This window comes from Balaenoptera borealis, assembly GCF_965194805.1.
Source record: "Balaenoptera borealis genome assembly, chromosome: 17".
Taxonomy (NCBI): domain Eukaryota; kingdom Metazoa; phylum Chordata; class Mammalia; order Artiodactyla; family Balaenopteridae; genus Balaenoptera; species Balaenoptera borealis.
The window spans coordinates 65,910,551-65,928,542 of NC_138876.1; the positions used below are offsets into that span (position 1 = coordinate 65,910,551).

At 37.1% G+C, this 17,992-nt stretch overlaps 1 protein-coding gene across 1 annotated transcript in view; it reads left to right on the top strand.

Annotated features, from left to right (window-relative positions):
• LOC309614779 (uncharacterized protein C8orf89) overlaps positions 1-17,992 on the top strand; it is a 181,828-nt gene that overhangs the window by 28,525 nt on the left and 135,311 nt on the right. Inside the window, exons 6-7 of the mRNA XM_082363626.1 lie at positions 5,812-5,850; positions 7,429-7,616. Of these exons, the coding sequence (XP_082219752.1) occupies positions 5,812-5,850; positions 7,429-7,568 (179 nt within the window). The 3' untranslated portion in view covers positions 7,569-7,616. The remainder of the gene's footprint in view (positions 1-5,811; positions 5,851-7,428; positions 7,617-17,992) is intronic.

The following is a 17,992-nucleotide window of genomic DNA, read 5'->3' on the forward strand; positions in this document are numbered from 1 at the left end:
GATCCCATGTGCCACGGAGCAGTTAAGCCCATGCACCACAATTACTGAGCCTATGCTCTAGAGCCTGCGAGCCACAACTACTGAAGCCCGTGCACCTAGAGCCCATGCTCCGCAACAAGAGAAGTTGCCACAATGAGAAGCCCACGCACCGCAACAAAGAGTAGCCCCCGCTCGCTGCAACTAGAGAAAGCCTGCATGCAGCAACAAAGAGCCAACACAGCCAAAAATAAACAAATAAATTAATTTTAAAAAAAAGAAATGATATCCAAATCTCAAAGAGATATCTGAATTCCCATGTTCACTGCAGCATTATTCACAACAGCCAAGATATGGAAGCAATCTTAAGTGTCCATTGACAGATAAATGGATAAAGAAAATGTGATAGATATATATACCCAATGGAATATTATTTAGCCATAAAAAGAAAATCCTGCCGTTTGTGACAACATGGATGAACCCAGAGGGCATTATGCTAAGTGAAATAAGTTAGACAGAGAGACAATTACTGCATGCTATCGCTTATACGTAGAATCTAAAAAAAAAGTCAAACAGAAGCAGAGTAGAATAGTGGTTACTAGAAAGTGGGGGCTGAGGCAAATGGGGGGGTGTTCTGGAGACATAATGTACAGCATGGTGACTAAAGTTAATAAAACTATATGCTCAGGACTTCCCTGGTGATCCAGTGGTTAAGACTCTGTGCTTCCACTGCAGGGGGCGTGGGTTCGATCCCTGGTTGGGGAACTAAGATCCTGCATCCCACATGCTGCGTGGCACAGCCAAGATAATAGTAATAATAATACTATATGGTATACTGAAGTTTGCTGAGAGAGTAGATTTTAAGTGTTCTTTTCTCCCCTCCCCGCAAAAGGTAACTATGTGAGATCATTGATGTGTTAATTAACTTAACTGTGGTAATCATTTTACAATGTATATGTATATCAAGTCATCGGTGGTATACCTTAAACATATACAATTTTTATTTGTCATATATGCCTCAATAAAGTTGGGAAAAAATGGAAAACAATAGATGATAGGATTAGTAAAATGAAAGATAAGTCATTAGAAAAATACCCAATTAAAGTGAAGAGAGAAAAAAGACAGGTAATACAGACAGGATGTGCAAAGACAATATGTGACAAGATAAAACTACTTCACACATGTGTAATTCTAATTTCAGAATAAGAGGAGCAAGAGAAGAGTGGGACAGGCAGTACTTACGTACTGGCTGAGAATTTCCCAAACAGATTAAAAAATACCAAGCAATGAATACAAAAAGTTCTATGAAACTTCAGCAGGAGAGAGACAAAGAAAACCACAGCTAGGCACATCATAGTAAAAAGGCTAAATATTAAAAAAACAGAAAAAAGATATTGTCCCTTCAAGGGAGCAGTGGTAAGACATACAACAGACTTTCCAATTTACACAATGGAAGCAAGAAGACAGTGGAATGGCATTTTCTAGTGTCAAAGGAAAGTAACTGGCAAACTCGATTTTTATGCTCAATGAAAATATCCTTAAAAGTAAAGGTGAAATAAAGACCTTATTCAAATGGAACTTGAGAGAATTAATTGTCAGTAGAGGTGCACTAAAAGAAATATTAAAGAAATAATAATACAAGATGAAAGCACAACATGTGAAGGAAAGAGAAGCAGTAGCAGTAGTATTGTCTTATGAAGTTTAAAATATATGTAGAAATAAACTACAATAATACCACAGAGGTAGGATGGGGCATACATATAGTTAAAATGCTGTAACATCCTTGCATTATCTGAAAAACAGTAAAATAACTAATTTAAAGTAGATTGTAATATGTCAAAGAAACATGATAATCTGTATGGTAATCACCAAAAGAAAAGAATACAAGTAACAAACTTATAGGGGAAATAGTATAATAAAAAAAATACTTAATCATTTCAAAAGAAAGCAAGAAAGGGGGACTTCCCTGGTGGCGCAGTGATTAAGAATCCACCTGCCAATGCAGGGAACATGGGTTCGATCCCTGGTCCGGGAAGATCGCACATGTGGAGCAACTAAGCCCATGCACCACAACTACTGAGCTTGCACTCTAGAGCCCGCAAGCCACAACTACTGAGCCTGCGTGCCACAACTACTGAAGCCCTCAAGCCTAGAGCCCGTGCTCCGCAACAAGAGAAGCCACTGTAATGAGAAACCCCTGCACCGCAACAAAGAGTAGTGCCTGCTTGCTGCAAGTAGAGAAAGCCTGTGCGCAGCAACAGAGACCCAATGCAGCCAAAATTAAATTAATTAATTAATTAATTAATTTTAAAAAGGAGAAAAAAGGAACATAAAACAGGGCAAATAGAAAACAACTTGCAATATTAAAGATTTAAAATTAAACATAATAAATACATTAGATATAAGTGGACTAAATATTGCAACTAAAAAACAAAGCCCGTCAGACTAATAAAAATAACTATTTGCTGCTTACAAGAAGCACACCTTAAAAATAAGGGCAAGAAAGATCAAAAGTATGAGGATGGAAAAATATAAACCATCCAAACAGTAATCAAAAGAAAGCTTGTTGTAGCTACACTAACATCAAACAAAATAGACTTCAAAGCAGGAAGTGTTATGATCAATAGATTGATTATTTCATAGTGACAAAGGGTTAATACAACAGAAAGATTTAACCATCCTAAATTTTTATGCTATATTAACATAAACTTAAAATACATAAAGATAAGTGTAATGGAATGAAAAGGGAAATAGGCAAATGCATAATCATGAGATATTTTTAAACAAATATCAAATAAGTGAAATCATACAGCACATATTTTCTGCAGTGGAATTAAACCAGAAATCAGTAATTAAAGATAATTATAAAATGCCACAGAGGTTTGGATATTAAGAAATGTACTTTTAAATAACTCACGAGTCAAAGAAGAAATACAGTGGAAATTACATATTATTTTGAACTGGATGATGAAAGTATGATACGTCAAAATTTGTGGGATGCAGTAAAAACATAGCTTTTAGGGAAACTTACAGCATGAAGTACCTGTATTAGAAAAGATGAAAGGCTTAACATCAATGATTTTAAAATTCATCTCAAGAAGTTAACAAAAGAACAGCATATTAAATTCAAAGAAAATAAAAGGAAGAAATAATAAAGAGCAGAAATCAATGAAGTAGAAAACAAATATTCTGTAGAGAAAATCAACAGAGCCAAAAGTTAGTTTTTTGAAAATGTGAATAAAATTGATAAATGTGTAGCAAGGCTGATGAGAGAGAGAAAGAGAGAGACAGAGAGAGAGAGAGAAATTACCAATATATAAAAAAAGAGAAAACACAACTTAGAATTGACACAGAATTGACACTGGTGAATTCTTCCAACATTAAAAAAAAAAAAAAAGGTATGTTACATAAATTATTCCAGAAAATAGGAAAAGAGGGAACACTTAAAGACCCATTTTATGAGGTCTCTAACCTTGATTCTAAAACCTAGCTTTGACGTTATAAGAAAGTAAAATTATAGACCAATTTTTCCTGTAAAATAGAAGTAAAAATTCTAAACAAGACATTACCAATTCAAATTCAGCGATATATAAGAAGGATAATGCAACACAATCATATCAGATTCATCTAAGGCATGCGAGATTGATTTAACATTAGAAAAGCAATCGGTGTCATTCATCTTATTAATAGAATAAAGGAGAAATCTCATATGTTCACTTTAATAATTGCAAAAGATATTTTAATGAAATTCAATATTCATGATTAAAAATATTTTTAGCAAACTATGAGAAAGGAACTTTCCTAATTTGATAAAGATTATCTTTTTTAAAAATCCTACAGTAAACAGTACACTCTTAAACAATTAATGGGTCAAAGAAGAAATCACGAGGGAATTTAGAAAATATCTGGGGACAAATGGAAACAGAAATGCAGCATACCTATAGATTGCAGCAAAAGCAGTGCTAAGAGAGAAATTTATGGTAAACACATAAAAAAAGGAAACAGATCTTGAATGAACAACATAAATTTATACCTCAAGGAACTAGAAAAAGAAGAATAAACTAAGCCCAAACTTAGAAGAAGGAAGGAAATAAGATTAGAGAAGAGATAAATGAAATAGAGAACAGAAAACAAATCAACAGAATGAAGATTTAGTTTTTAGAAAAGATCAGCAAAGTTGACAAATCCTTGGTTAGACTAAGAAAAAAAACAGAAGACTCAAATAGCTAAAATTGGGAATGAAAGAGGAGACATTATAACTGATCACAGAAATAAAAAGGATTATAAGAGGCTACTATGAACAATTATATGTCAACAAATTGGGTAACCTAGAAAAAAATAGATAAATGTATAGAAATATACAACCTACCAAGACTAAATCATGAACAAATAAAAAACTGAACAGATCTATATAACTAGTGAGGAGATTGAAGCAGTTATCAAAAACATCCCAACAAAACCAAAAAAGCCCAGAGATCTAGGGTAAGAGGATTATAATTTAAAGATGACCAGAAAGTTGCACATTTGCTCATATCTTATTGGTTCATACTTATTAACAAAGCTCTACTTAGCTCTGAAGCAAGCTGAGAAATGTAATCTCTACCTGGATGACCTTGTGCTCAGTAAAATTCTGTTTTGGAAGAAGGAGTAAAAAGTTTTGAAAAGATCATTAGTAGTCTGCCATAATTCTTTTATCATTAAAATTTCTAACATTCTATTACAGATATTTGGAAATATAGTTAATTTTTGCAATTTGATCCACATTGCTGAAGTCGCCTATTATGTCTTGATATATATTATACATTTTATACGGTGTATACATACATATTATATATGATGTATATAAATTTTTGAGTTCTCTACGTAGATTATCATAATCATATGTGAATAATGTCAGTTTTATTATTTCTTTCCAAATGCTATGCCTTTATTTTTCTGATTTTTCTAAGCTGGCTAGAACCACCAATACAATAGTGGAGAGAAATGAAAAGTCAGCATCTTTGACTTGTTTCTGATTTTAAAGGAAATGCTTTTAATGTCTTCTCATAAAGAATGATGCTTGATGTATGTTTTGGGTAGATATCCTTTATCAAGGTAAAGAAGTTCCCTTTAACTTTAATTTGCTGAGAGTTTTGGTTTTTTTTAAATATAAATGAAAGTTTAATTTTATCAAACATTTTTCTGAATAGATTGAGATAATCTTGTGATTTTCTGTTTAATTTTTTAAAATAAATTTCTCATATTTTTAAATATATTCATTTATTTGGCTATGCGGAGTCTTAGTTGCAGCATGCGGGATCTTTTTAGTTGCGGCATGCGAACTCTTAGCTGCAGCATGTGGGCTCTAGTTCCCTGACCAGGGATCGAATCTGGTCCCCTTGCATTGGGAGCACGGAGTCTTAGCCACTGGACCACCAGGGAAGTCCCCTGTTTAATTTTCTAATGTGAAAAATAACATTTGTAGGTTTTGTAATGTTAAGGTACTCTTACATTCCTTGGGTACCCCCATTGAAGGCATGATGTATTATCTTTTTTGTGTACTGCCATATTTAATATGCTAATATTTTATTGGGTTTTAAAATCTATGTTGATGAGTGAGATTACCACTAATTTTCCTTTCTGTCCTCTCCTTGTCTGGATTCAGTGTCAAGACTGTAATGGCCTCATGGAATGAACTGGGGAGTATTCTGCTTTTTCTATTCTCTGAAGGTTATGACCTAAAATTGGAATGATCTCTCCCTTGAAAGTCTGATAGAGTCCATTTGTAAAATCATTTGGATCACTTGTTTTCTTTGGAGGAATCTTTTAATATTAATTCAGTTATTTTAATTTTAGGAGTCTTAAGGCATTCTAATTCTCCTTCCATCAATTTTGGTAAGTTATATCTTCTAGAATGTTTTGCATTTTGTCTAAGTTTTCAAATTTATTGGCATAAAGTTTAGTCTTTGCTCTACCTATACTTCTCCTCATATTATTTATTTGGGCCTTCTCTCTTTTTTTTTAATTAATCTAACTGGAAGTTTTCCTTTATTATTAGTCTTTTCAGTGAAGAACTCTTGTCTTTTAAAAAATCTTTCTAATTGTAAGTTTGTTTTCTACTTCATTGATTTCTCCTCTTTCCTGTATTGTCTTCCATGTTCTTTGGGTTATTCTTTTCCTAATGTATATCTTATACCTAGCTTACTAATTTTCAGTCTTCTTTTCTAACACAGGAATTTTAGGGTATAAACCCCTCTATGTACAACTTTTGTTGCATCACACAAGTTTTGTAATATTTTCTTTATCATTTAGTTACAAGTATTTTTAATGTTTATTACAATTTCTTTTTTTGATGGATGAATAATTTAGAATGTGTGTATACATTTCTAAATATTTGAGAATTTTAAGACTTATTAACAACTTCCAACTTAATTGTATTGGTCTGTATGATACCAATTCTTTAAAGTTTTTTGAGGTTTGCTTAATGCTTGGAATCTAGTTATTTTGTAGACAGAGAGTCTAAGTGTCAAGTCCATCTTACTGCTAAGAACTGGAATCCTGATCGATTCTTCCCTTCTACTCTCTGTCTGAAATTCCCACTTTCATTACACACCCAAATAAAACAAACAAAAATACCAACCACATTGGAGAATTGAGGTCAATTTTTATTTTTGGCACTTGAAACTGAAGTTAAACAATAGTATTTTAAAGCAATATGGATCAGTGTATTATTTTCAAAGCCTTGTATGCTTCTAAATAGAAGTATTTATACATATTACATATTTAGGGCAATATTTATGATTACATGGGAACTCCGAATTGATGCATCTGGGTTTAAATCCTGCCTCTAACAATGTCTAAACTCTTTTTTAAATCTGTAATCCAAGATAGTACTAGTTACCTACTTCATAGTATTGTTGTGTGGATGATATAGATGAAGAATACTTGAAATAGAGAGATCATTCAATAATTGTTATTATTGTTATTACTATCCTTCAAAATAGAAGCTTGATTAATGCTGTTTCAGTTAGTGAGTGACTTATTTTACTTTATAATTTTACTCTTTTACCTCAACGTTTATGAGAAATTGTTTTGTTTGGAGACAGTAACTTGATAAGCATGTAAGGTATGAAATGAGTTATTAATGGAGATCATGCCTTTTATTTTGGAATAAATTCCACAGCCATCCCATGTTTTAAGAAGCACATGACAGACTCAGATTTAATCTTATATCATTAAATATAAACATTAAGCATTTTTTAGTTAAATATTTTTTGAGGTGACTTGCCATCCCAGTCACTTTAGAAAGTTAAGTAGCTTTCATTTCTACGTCAAAGAATGTGTTATATGAAGAACTAGTGGTGTTTCATGGTGATTTGAGGAACAGATATTTGGTGTATACTCTTTTAGAGAATATCATTCATGTGTGCTTGATTTAATTGTAATAACAGTTTTTGGTTTTTTTCTTTACAGGTTCTGCCTTCAGCGATCCTCTCGCTGGAGCACCGTCTCAGTACTTACAGAGACTTTCTAAAATGGCCATTTTGGAGTATGATACCATTCGTCAAGAAACAACCAGAAAATTAAAAAAGAGCAAGAAACAAGAGGTTTGAGACTGCTGATTATCCTTTGGTGTGATGCTTTCTTCACTGACTTTTAAGGTTTGTCTTTTTCCTTTCTTTTCCCTTTTTCTTTTCTTTTTTGATATATGATATGATGTGTAATGATTTACATACAATGGAAATGTAAATAGGAAACAAATATTTTCTGTTATATACGGCATATGTTGTATTTTGTTAATCTTACGGACATTTAAGTTATTATTTATACAGTTTATATATGGGGACATAAGCATAAGAAAAATGATATTCTATGAATTTTATGCACATTGGTTATATCTTTTGATTCAATTTGATAAACGTTTTTTGAGTATCTGTACAATGACGTTTGCTAGGAGCTGCAGAAGATTCAAGAATGAGTCCTCATTGTTAGGGTTAGAAGGCTCCCAATGAGAACCCCTTCTTTACCCTGCTTGAGCTTCAAAGCAGTTGTGAGATAAGTATTCAAGCAGATGAAAATGAAAATATTAGTTTTGTTTGCTGATAATACCTGGAGGGGAAATCCTGGCTTAGATGTGTGGCAACAATGGGCTTCCTAACACTGAACTTCAGAATTGGGCAAATGTACACACTCAGGTATTGCTCACCTCAGGCTCACCTGCTGAATCGGGCCTTTACTACCAAGCAGAACAAGGCATCTCTACTGCGTAGACAGGCGGATCCCTGAGGGGAAAGTGGGTGGGAAGAGAGACTCACTCAATCTCTAGGGGAGGAGGAGGAAGGTCTAGGTCAAGAGGAAAAACCCCTCCTCAAGAAAGCCTGAGGAGTGGGGGAGAAGTGTTTGTCAGTGCAAGTCCCTGAAAAACAGGGAGAAATCAAGGACACAAATGGCTGATCCAGCAGAGAATGAGAAATGGGCCATAAGAAAACAACAGAGTGTTAACAGAGGAACAAAAATGAGGCAGTAATGTCCAACAGGGAGGTCAGAGAAAGCTTCACGGAAGATGCAGTGTTAGAAATGGGTCTTAAAGACATGAAAGATGGAGGGAGAGGGCATTTCTAGAAAGATGGAATAACATAGCAAGGACATACTATGCATTTGGGAACGATGTACTTGGCTGGAGCACTAGGTGGTATAGGGCAAACTTCATCAATTCATGTGCCTTCAGACCCCAAGCCAGTAGCACATTGAATGATACCAATCAGATGAAGGCTGTGGTGACCTGGGGCATGTTTCTCCATTCATAAACAGGCACTCACTGCCTAGCTTCAGCCCTCTTGTCGTGTGGGAATGTGGACCCAAAGTTGCCAGATATTCTAACTTTTCATGAGAAGCCAGAATCTGGATTTTTGTGAAATCTTCCAATGTGTAAATATTAGCAACTAATTCAAAATAAGCAACTTATAATTAAAAATTTATAAAGCCATTGTGCAAGCCAAAGAAAATTACATGGGCAAGCCAGATCTGGCTTTGTGGGGCTATTTATTTATTTATTTATTTAAATTTGTTTATTTTTGGCTGTGTTGGGTCTTCACTGCATGTGGGCTTTCTCTAGTTGCGGTGAGCGGGGGCTACTCTTCATTGTGGTGCGTGGGCTTTTCATTGCGGTGGCTTCTCTTGTTGCGGAGCACGGGCTCTAGGCGCACGGGCTTCAGTAGTTGCGGCACACGGGCTCAATAGTTGCGGCACACGGGCTCAGTAGTTGTGGCACATGGGCTTAGCTGCTCCGCGGCATGTGAAATCTTCCCGGACCAGGGCTCGGACCCGTGTCCCCTGCACTGGCAGGCGGATTCTTAACCACTGTGCCACCAGGGAAGTCCCTGTGGGGTCATTTATTTATGCATCCTCGGGATCAAAGGACTAGAGGCAATAGGGCTCAAAGCATAACTTGATCACATCTGGTAGAGAACCTTCAGATGCCAAGCATGAGTCTGTATTTTCTCTGTTTCACAATGGAAAATTTTGGCAATGAAAGTAAATTATTGCTTTTGTGATTTAGGAAGATTCATCCAGGTTTAATTTGTAGGCTAGATTGTAGTGGGAGGAGACTGGAGATAGGGAAACCAGTCAGGAGGTTTTTATAAAAATTGAGGTAAGAATCTCTCAGTAGAAATGTAGAAACAGGAATGGGAAGGACAGATTAAGATAATTAGGACATCAAGGCAAAGGATTTAAGATCCTTTGATTAGATATAGGCTATCAGGAGAGGAAGAATCAAAACCAGCTTATTTCTGGTCTTAGACATAAGATTCTCAGGAGATGCTAGTTTGGGGGAAAATGAGGATGAGTGCAACTTTGGGTATATTCAGTTTAATGTGTCATCAAGACATCCACAGAGAGATGCCAAGCAGGTAGTTGAAAGCAGATGTGTAGTTCCAGAAAAAGATACTGACTAGAGTTAAAACTTTGAGAAACATTTGCATAACCAAGGCTGTGTTTTCCCCAATAAAAGAGTAGAGAGAGAAAAGAACCCAAATTTATAAGGGATGAGAGGAAATAGGTAGAAGACAAATGAAGAAGGAGAAGGAGAAGGAAGAGAAGAAGAAGAAGGAGAAGAAGAAAAATAAACTATCACAGATGTAGGAGAATGAACATATTCTATGTCCTTGCATGCTCTATATTAATGTATAAAATACACTATTAATGTGTGTTTATATGCATTACATGATGCATTAGTTCCTAGGGAAATAACCAAATAAACTTAAGTGGATGTGTTTCTGCCTACATTGAATTTTGATGGAGAATGATTTAGATATTACCTGTACCTTTTCTATGTTCTGACCACCTCCTCCAGGTGTGGCCAATGATTTAAGAAATGAGAAGTGGGAGAAAAGGTTTTCTCAAACAAAAATTTGATGAACTTTTTAAAAAATTTATTGAAGTATAGTTGATTTACAATGTTGTGTTAATTTCTACTGTACAGCAAAGTGATTCAGTTATGCATATATATACATTCTAAGAACACAGTACAATTTATGTCAGAGAATATTTTGTGGATAGGCACTTCTAAAGACCTTTGATTATCAGATGGATTTCATTTATTGAGCTCCTACATGTACTCTAAACATTTAATATTTTTGTAAACCTTATGAAAACCCTAAAAAGTAGGTAGGTGATATTATTCCTATTTTTTTTTTTTTTTAATTTATTTATTTATTTATTTATTTTTGGCTGCGTTGGGTCTTCGTTTCTGTGCGAGGGCCTTCCCCAGTTGCGGCAAGCGGGGGCCACTCTTCATCGCGGTGCGCGGGCCTCTCACTGTCGTGGCCTCTCTTGTTGCGGAGCACAGGCTCCAGACGCGCAGGCTCAGTAGTTGTGGCTCACGGGCCCAGTCGCTCCGTGGCATGTGGGATCCTCCCAGACCAGGGCTCGAACCCGTGTCCCCTGCATTGGCAGGCAGATTCTTAACCACTGCGCCACCAGGGAAGCCCTATTATTCCTATTTTATAAAATAAGTAGATTGAGGATTGTTTTACACTTGGTCTCCAGCTAGAAACAGAACTAGAATTCTAACCTACTAGGATTTAAAGCCCATATACATAAAATCAGTAGAATAATAGTTGTTTTAAAACTTAAACTTAGTTGATACAGCATGGTTTAATTACTTAAAATTTAGAGCAATATAGTAAATACTTGCACAGAAAAAAAATATCTCCTAGTATTGAGTTGAGTTCCTGACTTATGACACTAACTTATCTTGGAGCATTTATACCAGTAGAGTAGAAAGACCCCTCCCCCATCTCCCCTATGAAAGAGTTCAACTGAAGCCAATTCAAGAAAGGAGTGGAATGTTTATTTCTTTTTAATAAGTGAGATATGCTAACGATAATTAATCATCTTGGGATTGAACTTAACATGTTTTTCATTAAATCTTAAAAAAAAAAAACCAACAACACAGGCTCTACTTCCTTACACTGCATTTACTCTTTTTGTTCCTCATGAACTTTTTAGAAAAACCAACATGTATTTGGTGCTCAGAAGGCTCAAATCATCCCCAGTTGAGCAGACCCAAGATTTAGACATAAGGATAAGATGCCAACTTCTGATATTGTAGCTACCGTGGATGTTAATTTTATGCTTGGGATGAAGACAGTGTTGCCAGCGTGACCCTTTTGCATTTGTGATTTGGAAATTCCTCCAGTGTAAGCAATATCAGTCATAATTTGGGGAAACTAGACCTTACAATAAATATTTAGGATGGGAGAATAGAGTCCTGATTTTAGGATGAGAAAACAGTTCTTTACAAAGAATGATTACTTCAGTGAAGGACAAATCATTAGTCAATGATAGTTCTGAAGACATTTCCTGAGAAGGCATTGTTCATCAAGCAACATTTTAACATGTAATTTAGACTCCTGAGTACATATAGTCACCATGAAGCAGATGCTATGTCTTAGATTAAGGAATGGGTATGTTAATTAATATCTTGTGATTCTGATTCACAGTCTCTGTGAATTTGGTTGATGTGAATTGGTACACAGATCCTGATCATCCTGGGCAAATTAATGAAATGAGGGTTTTTTTTTTTTACTAGAAAAATAACTTTAGTATTTTTGGGAAAATAGTATACATTTTTAGGAATGTCAGCAACGTAGAAAAGTACAAATAAAAAGTTTACAAAGCACTTCAAATCTCACCCACTCATAAATAACATCAGGTAAACATCTTTCTCTGCATATATGCAGATAGATACAGAAATACCTGTATTAAAACGGATAATTCTGTGCATCCTATGTTTAAATAAAGTTAATTTTACTCTTGTAAAAGAAATAAGTGAAACTGAAGTCATGGCTAAAATCCAAATGTTATTAAATTTAAAATATTTTATAATATAGGTCTAGATCTTCTTTCCTAAAAGAGATTTTTTTTTTTTCCTAAAATATTCCTCTTCAAGAAACTTCTGGTTCTGGTCGAAAACATTTGTCAACTTAGAAAAACCTACCTAGTCTTCTAAAGATGAGTTTAAAAAGTTTCCAGATACTGCCTTTGTTGCAAGGAAAACTTAAGCATAAGTACTACACAGAGACCTTGGGACTTGAACTGCATTCTCCACTAGGGTTGGTCTCTGTTTCACTTAGTCACTCACACTTATAAAGGGTCTTCTATGGAACAATAAGTCACCGCACCCAAAGATAATTAACCCCTTTGCAGAACCAGCAAATCTTTATAACATTAATAAAGTGAACAAAATGTTGAGAGAGAAAGAGAGAGAGAGATCCTTCTGTAAGGTTTTTCAAAGTTAAGCATGCATCCAGATCTGGAGAGCTTGTTAAAATACAGATTCTTATAGGTCTGGGGTGGGTTTGAGAATTTGCACATCTAACAAGCTCCCAGGTGATGCTGATACTCTGATCCCCGGATCACACTTTGAGTAGCCTGCCTGAGAATCACCTGCACTTAGAGTTACCTGGTGCATTTTTGAGACACACCATAGTCCAGGCTCTACTCCCAGAGAATCTGATCTAGCTGGTTTGGGGTGGCCACTGAACATGGGTAAGTTTTAAAATCTCCCCAGGGATCCTAATGTGCAACTAGGTCTGAGGATTACATTGAAATGTTAAGAGATTATGAAAAATATCAAGAAATTGATATAACCTTTTTCCTTCTATTCAGAGCTTTATGGACACTATTACATTGTCTCCCAGCATTAGTTGTTGCTGTGGAGAAATCTGATTCTTCACCATTTTTTAATCCCTTGTAGATTATTTGCCATTTCTGCCTGGATGTCTAAAGATTTTCTTGATTCTTGAAACTGAATCAGAGTATGACTCACTGTGTGTTGTCCTAGATCAAAATTTCCTGGAACATAGTATGTTCTTTCAAAGCTGCATATTCCATTTTTTCTACATTTTTGGGAAATTTTTTCTTTCATTGTATCTTTGAATACTTACTCCTTCTGTCCCATATTTTTGAATTCTCTACTTCAGGAACACCAGACATGCCTGAGATCATCTTTATCTGTTTTCAGTATCTGGCAAGTTGGAAAATAAGATTTGTCAATATTTTTCTATTTTCTTTCTGATTAATCTGTGGAATTATTTTTTCTCCCCTAGCTGTGTTGGCTGTTGATGATTTTAGTGTTTCTTCTAGGTCAGCTATTCTCCACTGTGCCCGGCAAGGTGAAGGTATTATTTTCCCATTTTATAGACAAAGAAATTGTGATTTAATAACTTACCCAAGTTTCCATAGCTCACAGGTCCCAGAGCCCAGGTTTGAACCTGGGTTTACCTGAATCCCAGGTCCCTGCTTTCTCCGTCACAGTACAACCCTCTTTGAAAATGTCATCTTGAATGTCCTTCCAATTCAAAAAGTGCTTGTGGGCAGGTCCCTGCCTGCCCTACTCAGACTCACCCATCGACAACATTTAATGGATGGGCCATTTGTGCTGGGTGCTAGATGAGGGCTGTGGGGACATTGTCGACTGTCGTTAATTCCTCCTTCCTCACGCCATGTAGGGCATGAAGCTTCAGAGTGACAGTCTAGCTTTCCCACCTCAGAAAATAAATAGAAATATTATAGAACCCTAAGGAACAGTTTAAAATTTAAATAAGCACTGGCATCTATATAGTGATTTATGGATTACAAAGCCCTTACACTCACACAATTTCATTAGCACCTTGGAAGATGAGGTTACACAGGGATGTTACATATGGATGATTTCATGGATGAGGATAGCAGAGGGTTCCCTTGGTGCCACACGCTTACTGACAGGCAGCTCCACTGTACCTTGCCATCAGAAACACTTTCTAAATCTCCTTTAGGTCCATTGTAGACTCATGTAATCAGCCATATAATTTCAAGTGCTTGACATTTATTTGTTTTTTCCATCTGGATTTTTCTCCTTTGAAAATAAGGGTGGACTGCCAATTGGAATTACGAACTGGCTCCTATTGGAATGGGTTTGGGGTGTTGAATAAATGACTGTTGTCAGCAGACACCCCGAGTCAGAAGAAAGGTGAACTAAGACCTGCTTTAGAATAAATATTTGTGATTCCTCGAGCAGTTCTTCCCTCTTAATGTATGGCTTTTTCAGAATGCTTACGGTCTGTGTCCTGACTGATGCCTGTGTTTAAAGAAGTATAGAAATTGCCACCAGTGCCTGGTGATTCCATCAAACTACTCAGCTAAACATAGAAAATGTATGAGTTCACAGTTACAGGCATAAGTTACCTTCCTCGGAATACAAGTTGATACCTACATAAAATGGACATGTGAGGAGAAGAATGCTTTTGATTCATGGCGTGTTTTTCTTGTGTTACATTTTTAATCTGAAACTAAAGAGATATCAGTCTGTAATTTTTCTACAACTCCACAAACCTGAGTATAAGCTGAGACAATGTGCTCATGAAGAGAAACCAAAATCCTATCTTCCAAAAAACTGAATCTGGTCAAATAAGGCCGCCAGGGACCTTATCCTAAAATTGATAACTCTGAGGGATATGACAGACTTAAAGTCCATGCTTATGGAGTGGTGTTTTGGCAACAACAGAAAGATGGAAGAAAAGACGGAAGAAAAGACAAGACATCTCTGGCGCATGTCAGGTCAATTTCATTTAATGCAAATGTATTTTAGCAGATTAAATACATTCACAAATTGATTTACACGTTAGAAGATTTGGCACATACACTGGAAACAATTCTGGGCAGCTATCCATCCCCCCACTACAGGTCTTGTTTGGACAGTCTTTCTGTGTGTGTGGTAAAATACACATAACATAAAGTTTACTATCTTAGCCATTTTTTTTTAGCACACATCCTGTCTCAATTTTATTAAGTTTAATATACATTAAATTTTCAATCCCATTCATTAAAACCTTGCAGATTCAATGTATGCATTTCTACAACTAAAATTCCCTTTCTAGTGAATGGCAGAAAGAGGAAACACCAACATTTTGATGATTCCGTATTTTTGGAAGTTTTTTTTTTTCTTTTTTAATATCTTTTTTTATTATAGTTGATTTACAATGTTGCGTTAGTTTCTGCTGTACAGCAAAATGTATCAGTTACACATATACATGTTTTAAGTGTTCAATTCAGTGGCATTAATACCCTGTCATCGACAATCTCGCATTCTCTTGGTGTTTTGTTTAGGACTGACTTCCTTTCTTCTCTCCTACTTCACTTCTCTCTTCTTAGCTTGACTCTGGCCATCCTAACCCATAGGCAAAAAATTCTGACACTTTGTACAAAAGCGAAAAAAGAATGATCCACATGGTACCCCTGGCAGGGTATCTAGTCAAAACCTGACTTCAACAGTGATGGAAATTGGTCTTAGAGAAAGAGCTGCAGGCTCTCAGGGAAATGCAGGCACTCTGATATGTGTACATAGACTGAATAGGGCTGAAAGCAGAGTCCTGGTCACGCACTGCGATGGGAACTCCACACACGGTGGCAAGATGTAGCCTCCGCTTTGGGAATGGAGCCTTCCAAGAGAGGAAGACAGGACACTCCTGTTACGATGTAGTTCAATCCCCTGAATTCCTGTCAAAGCTGTTTAAGGAATCTTTTTTATAATTTGGTAAAATTAGAAGTCTACTCCTATACAACTTTAGCATAAATTGTAGATGGCCTTGGGTGAGCATTTCCATCTAAGCATAGGGTTTCCGCTTATTAGAGATTATTTAAATCAACTCGAGAACCGCCAAGCTGACCACGTGCAAAGCACAGCAGAGGACATTTAAAGGGAAGCAAGATACAGCTCTTGCCTTCAAGGATTTTACACGCTAATGCAGATGGGTGAGCGTGGATAGCTGTGTGATGGGATGGCATAAATGTTGTAAACTTAGGTAAATACACAGCACCGACTTTCTTTGAGACTTCACTTCTGGTATGGAGGGTATATGAAACCAATAAGTGAAATACAGTTATGAGGAAATCTTCAAGGAAAATTACTAATTAATCAGTTTACTTCAATATGTATTGATTTCGCATGTATCAGGCCCTAAGTTAGTGACTGGAAATCCAAAGAAGAATGAGCACAGTCCGTGTCCTTGAGAGTCTGACACACAGGAAGGGGAAACTGACCGCCACTGACAACACAGTGTAAGGAGAAGCATCTGGTCCCCCTGGGTGTCTGCATCCCTTTCTTGGGTGGAACTTCTCAGGATCCTTTGGACCCTGGAGCATCCGGATCACTGAAGTTGTTGAAGGAGTGATGGGCCTAACCCTGCAGTGCTTGGGTGGACAGGGGACGGAGGGGAAGGCAGCGGAAGGGGGAAAAGGGCAGTGCAAGAAAGGGCAGAGGAAGGAAGATCGTCCGCCAAGAGTCCAGAGGTATCGCCACCCGCCGTCTCAGTGATGGCTCTGCTATGGCTGAAACTGATAGCTGCCTCTTTAAGATGCAATAGTTAAAGCTTCAGTTGCCTGAGAACATTTGTCAACCCTGCAGGTGAACTCATCTACCCCTTTCTACTTCTTGGCAAGCCAAGCCGTAGGGTGTGGCTATGGCCTGAAATAACTTCTAGTCCCTCCTGAGATCCAGCCGAGGGTCAGGGAGAGGGCCTTGGGGGCCAGACTGAAGCCCCGCATGGCCGACTGGTTGCTGGGTGCCACCTGTGCTGCTGTCAGAGCAGTTGGGGAATGTGCAGTATCCTGGGCCTTAGACCTCCCAGCAACATGGTGAGTAGCTTTACCCAGCTGGATGGAGTTCTGAGAGTCACGTGAGAATACGGGTTAACCACGTGGCGTCTGATGTCAGGCTGCCTGGGGTCAAATCCCCACTCTGAAACTTGCTAGCTGTTTAACTGTCAGGTATCTTTGCCTCCCCAAGTGTCACCTGGAAAAGGGGGATGTAAAAAAAAAAAAAAATCCAGAATAATAACAATACCTACTTCTTGGGGGTATTGGGAGAGTTAAATAATATATATAAAGCTCCGAACCCCATGTCTGCAACTTGGTGTTTATGTTATTTTAATCCTTGGGGATGGTTCCCACCTTGGAGTGTCAGGGGTGGTGTGGAAACAGACGCCCTACGTGAACAGCACGGTAACCCGAGAAGGGCTGATCAGACGCTCTCCCCAATTTGGAAGGGGTTGAGTGGGATACAATTACCAATCCCTGATTTTCTTTTCAATCTTGGCAGAAAGGGTATAATTTTAATAAGATGAAAGGAGGCTTGCAGGCTCCTGACAACAAAGAAAATCACAGGCTACCGCTGTGTGTTCACACCTTCTCTGGATCATCTTAAGGAATCGGATTAAGGAATCCACAGGGAAGGGAGACTCTGGTGCTCCCCACTGAGACGTGGCTTGCCCTCTGGGGCACAGGCAGGGGAGAGGAACCCAACTCGAGTCCTCTTTTGATAACTGCTGATGGTAAGATGGGGGTGGTAGTACAGGTGCGTTGGGGGAGACTTTTCTGAGCATTCCTGAGCTCTCCCGCCAGGCTTGTGGCTCTGATTTCTTAAATGACCTGTTCACAATTGTGAACTCAGGGGAAAGTGAGTATGTCCCTAGCTCCGTGTTTGAAAGATAATAAG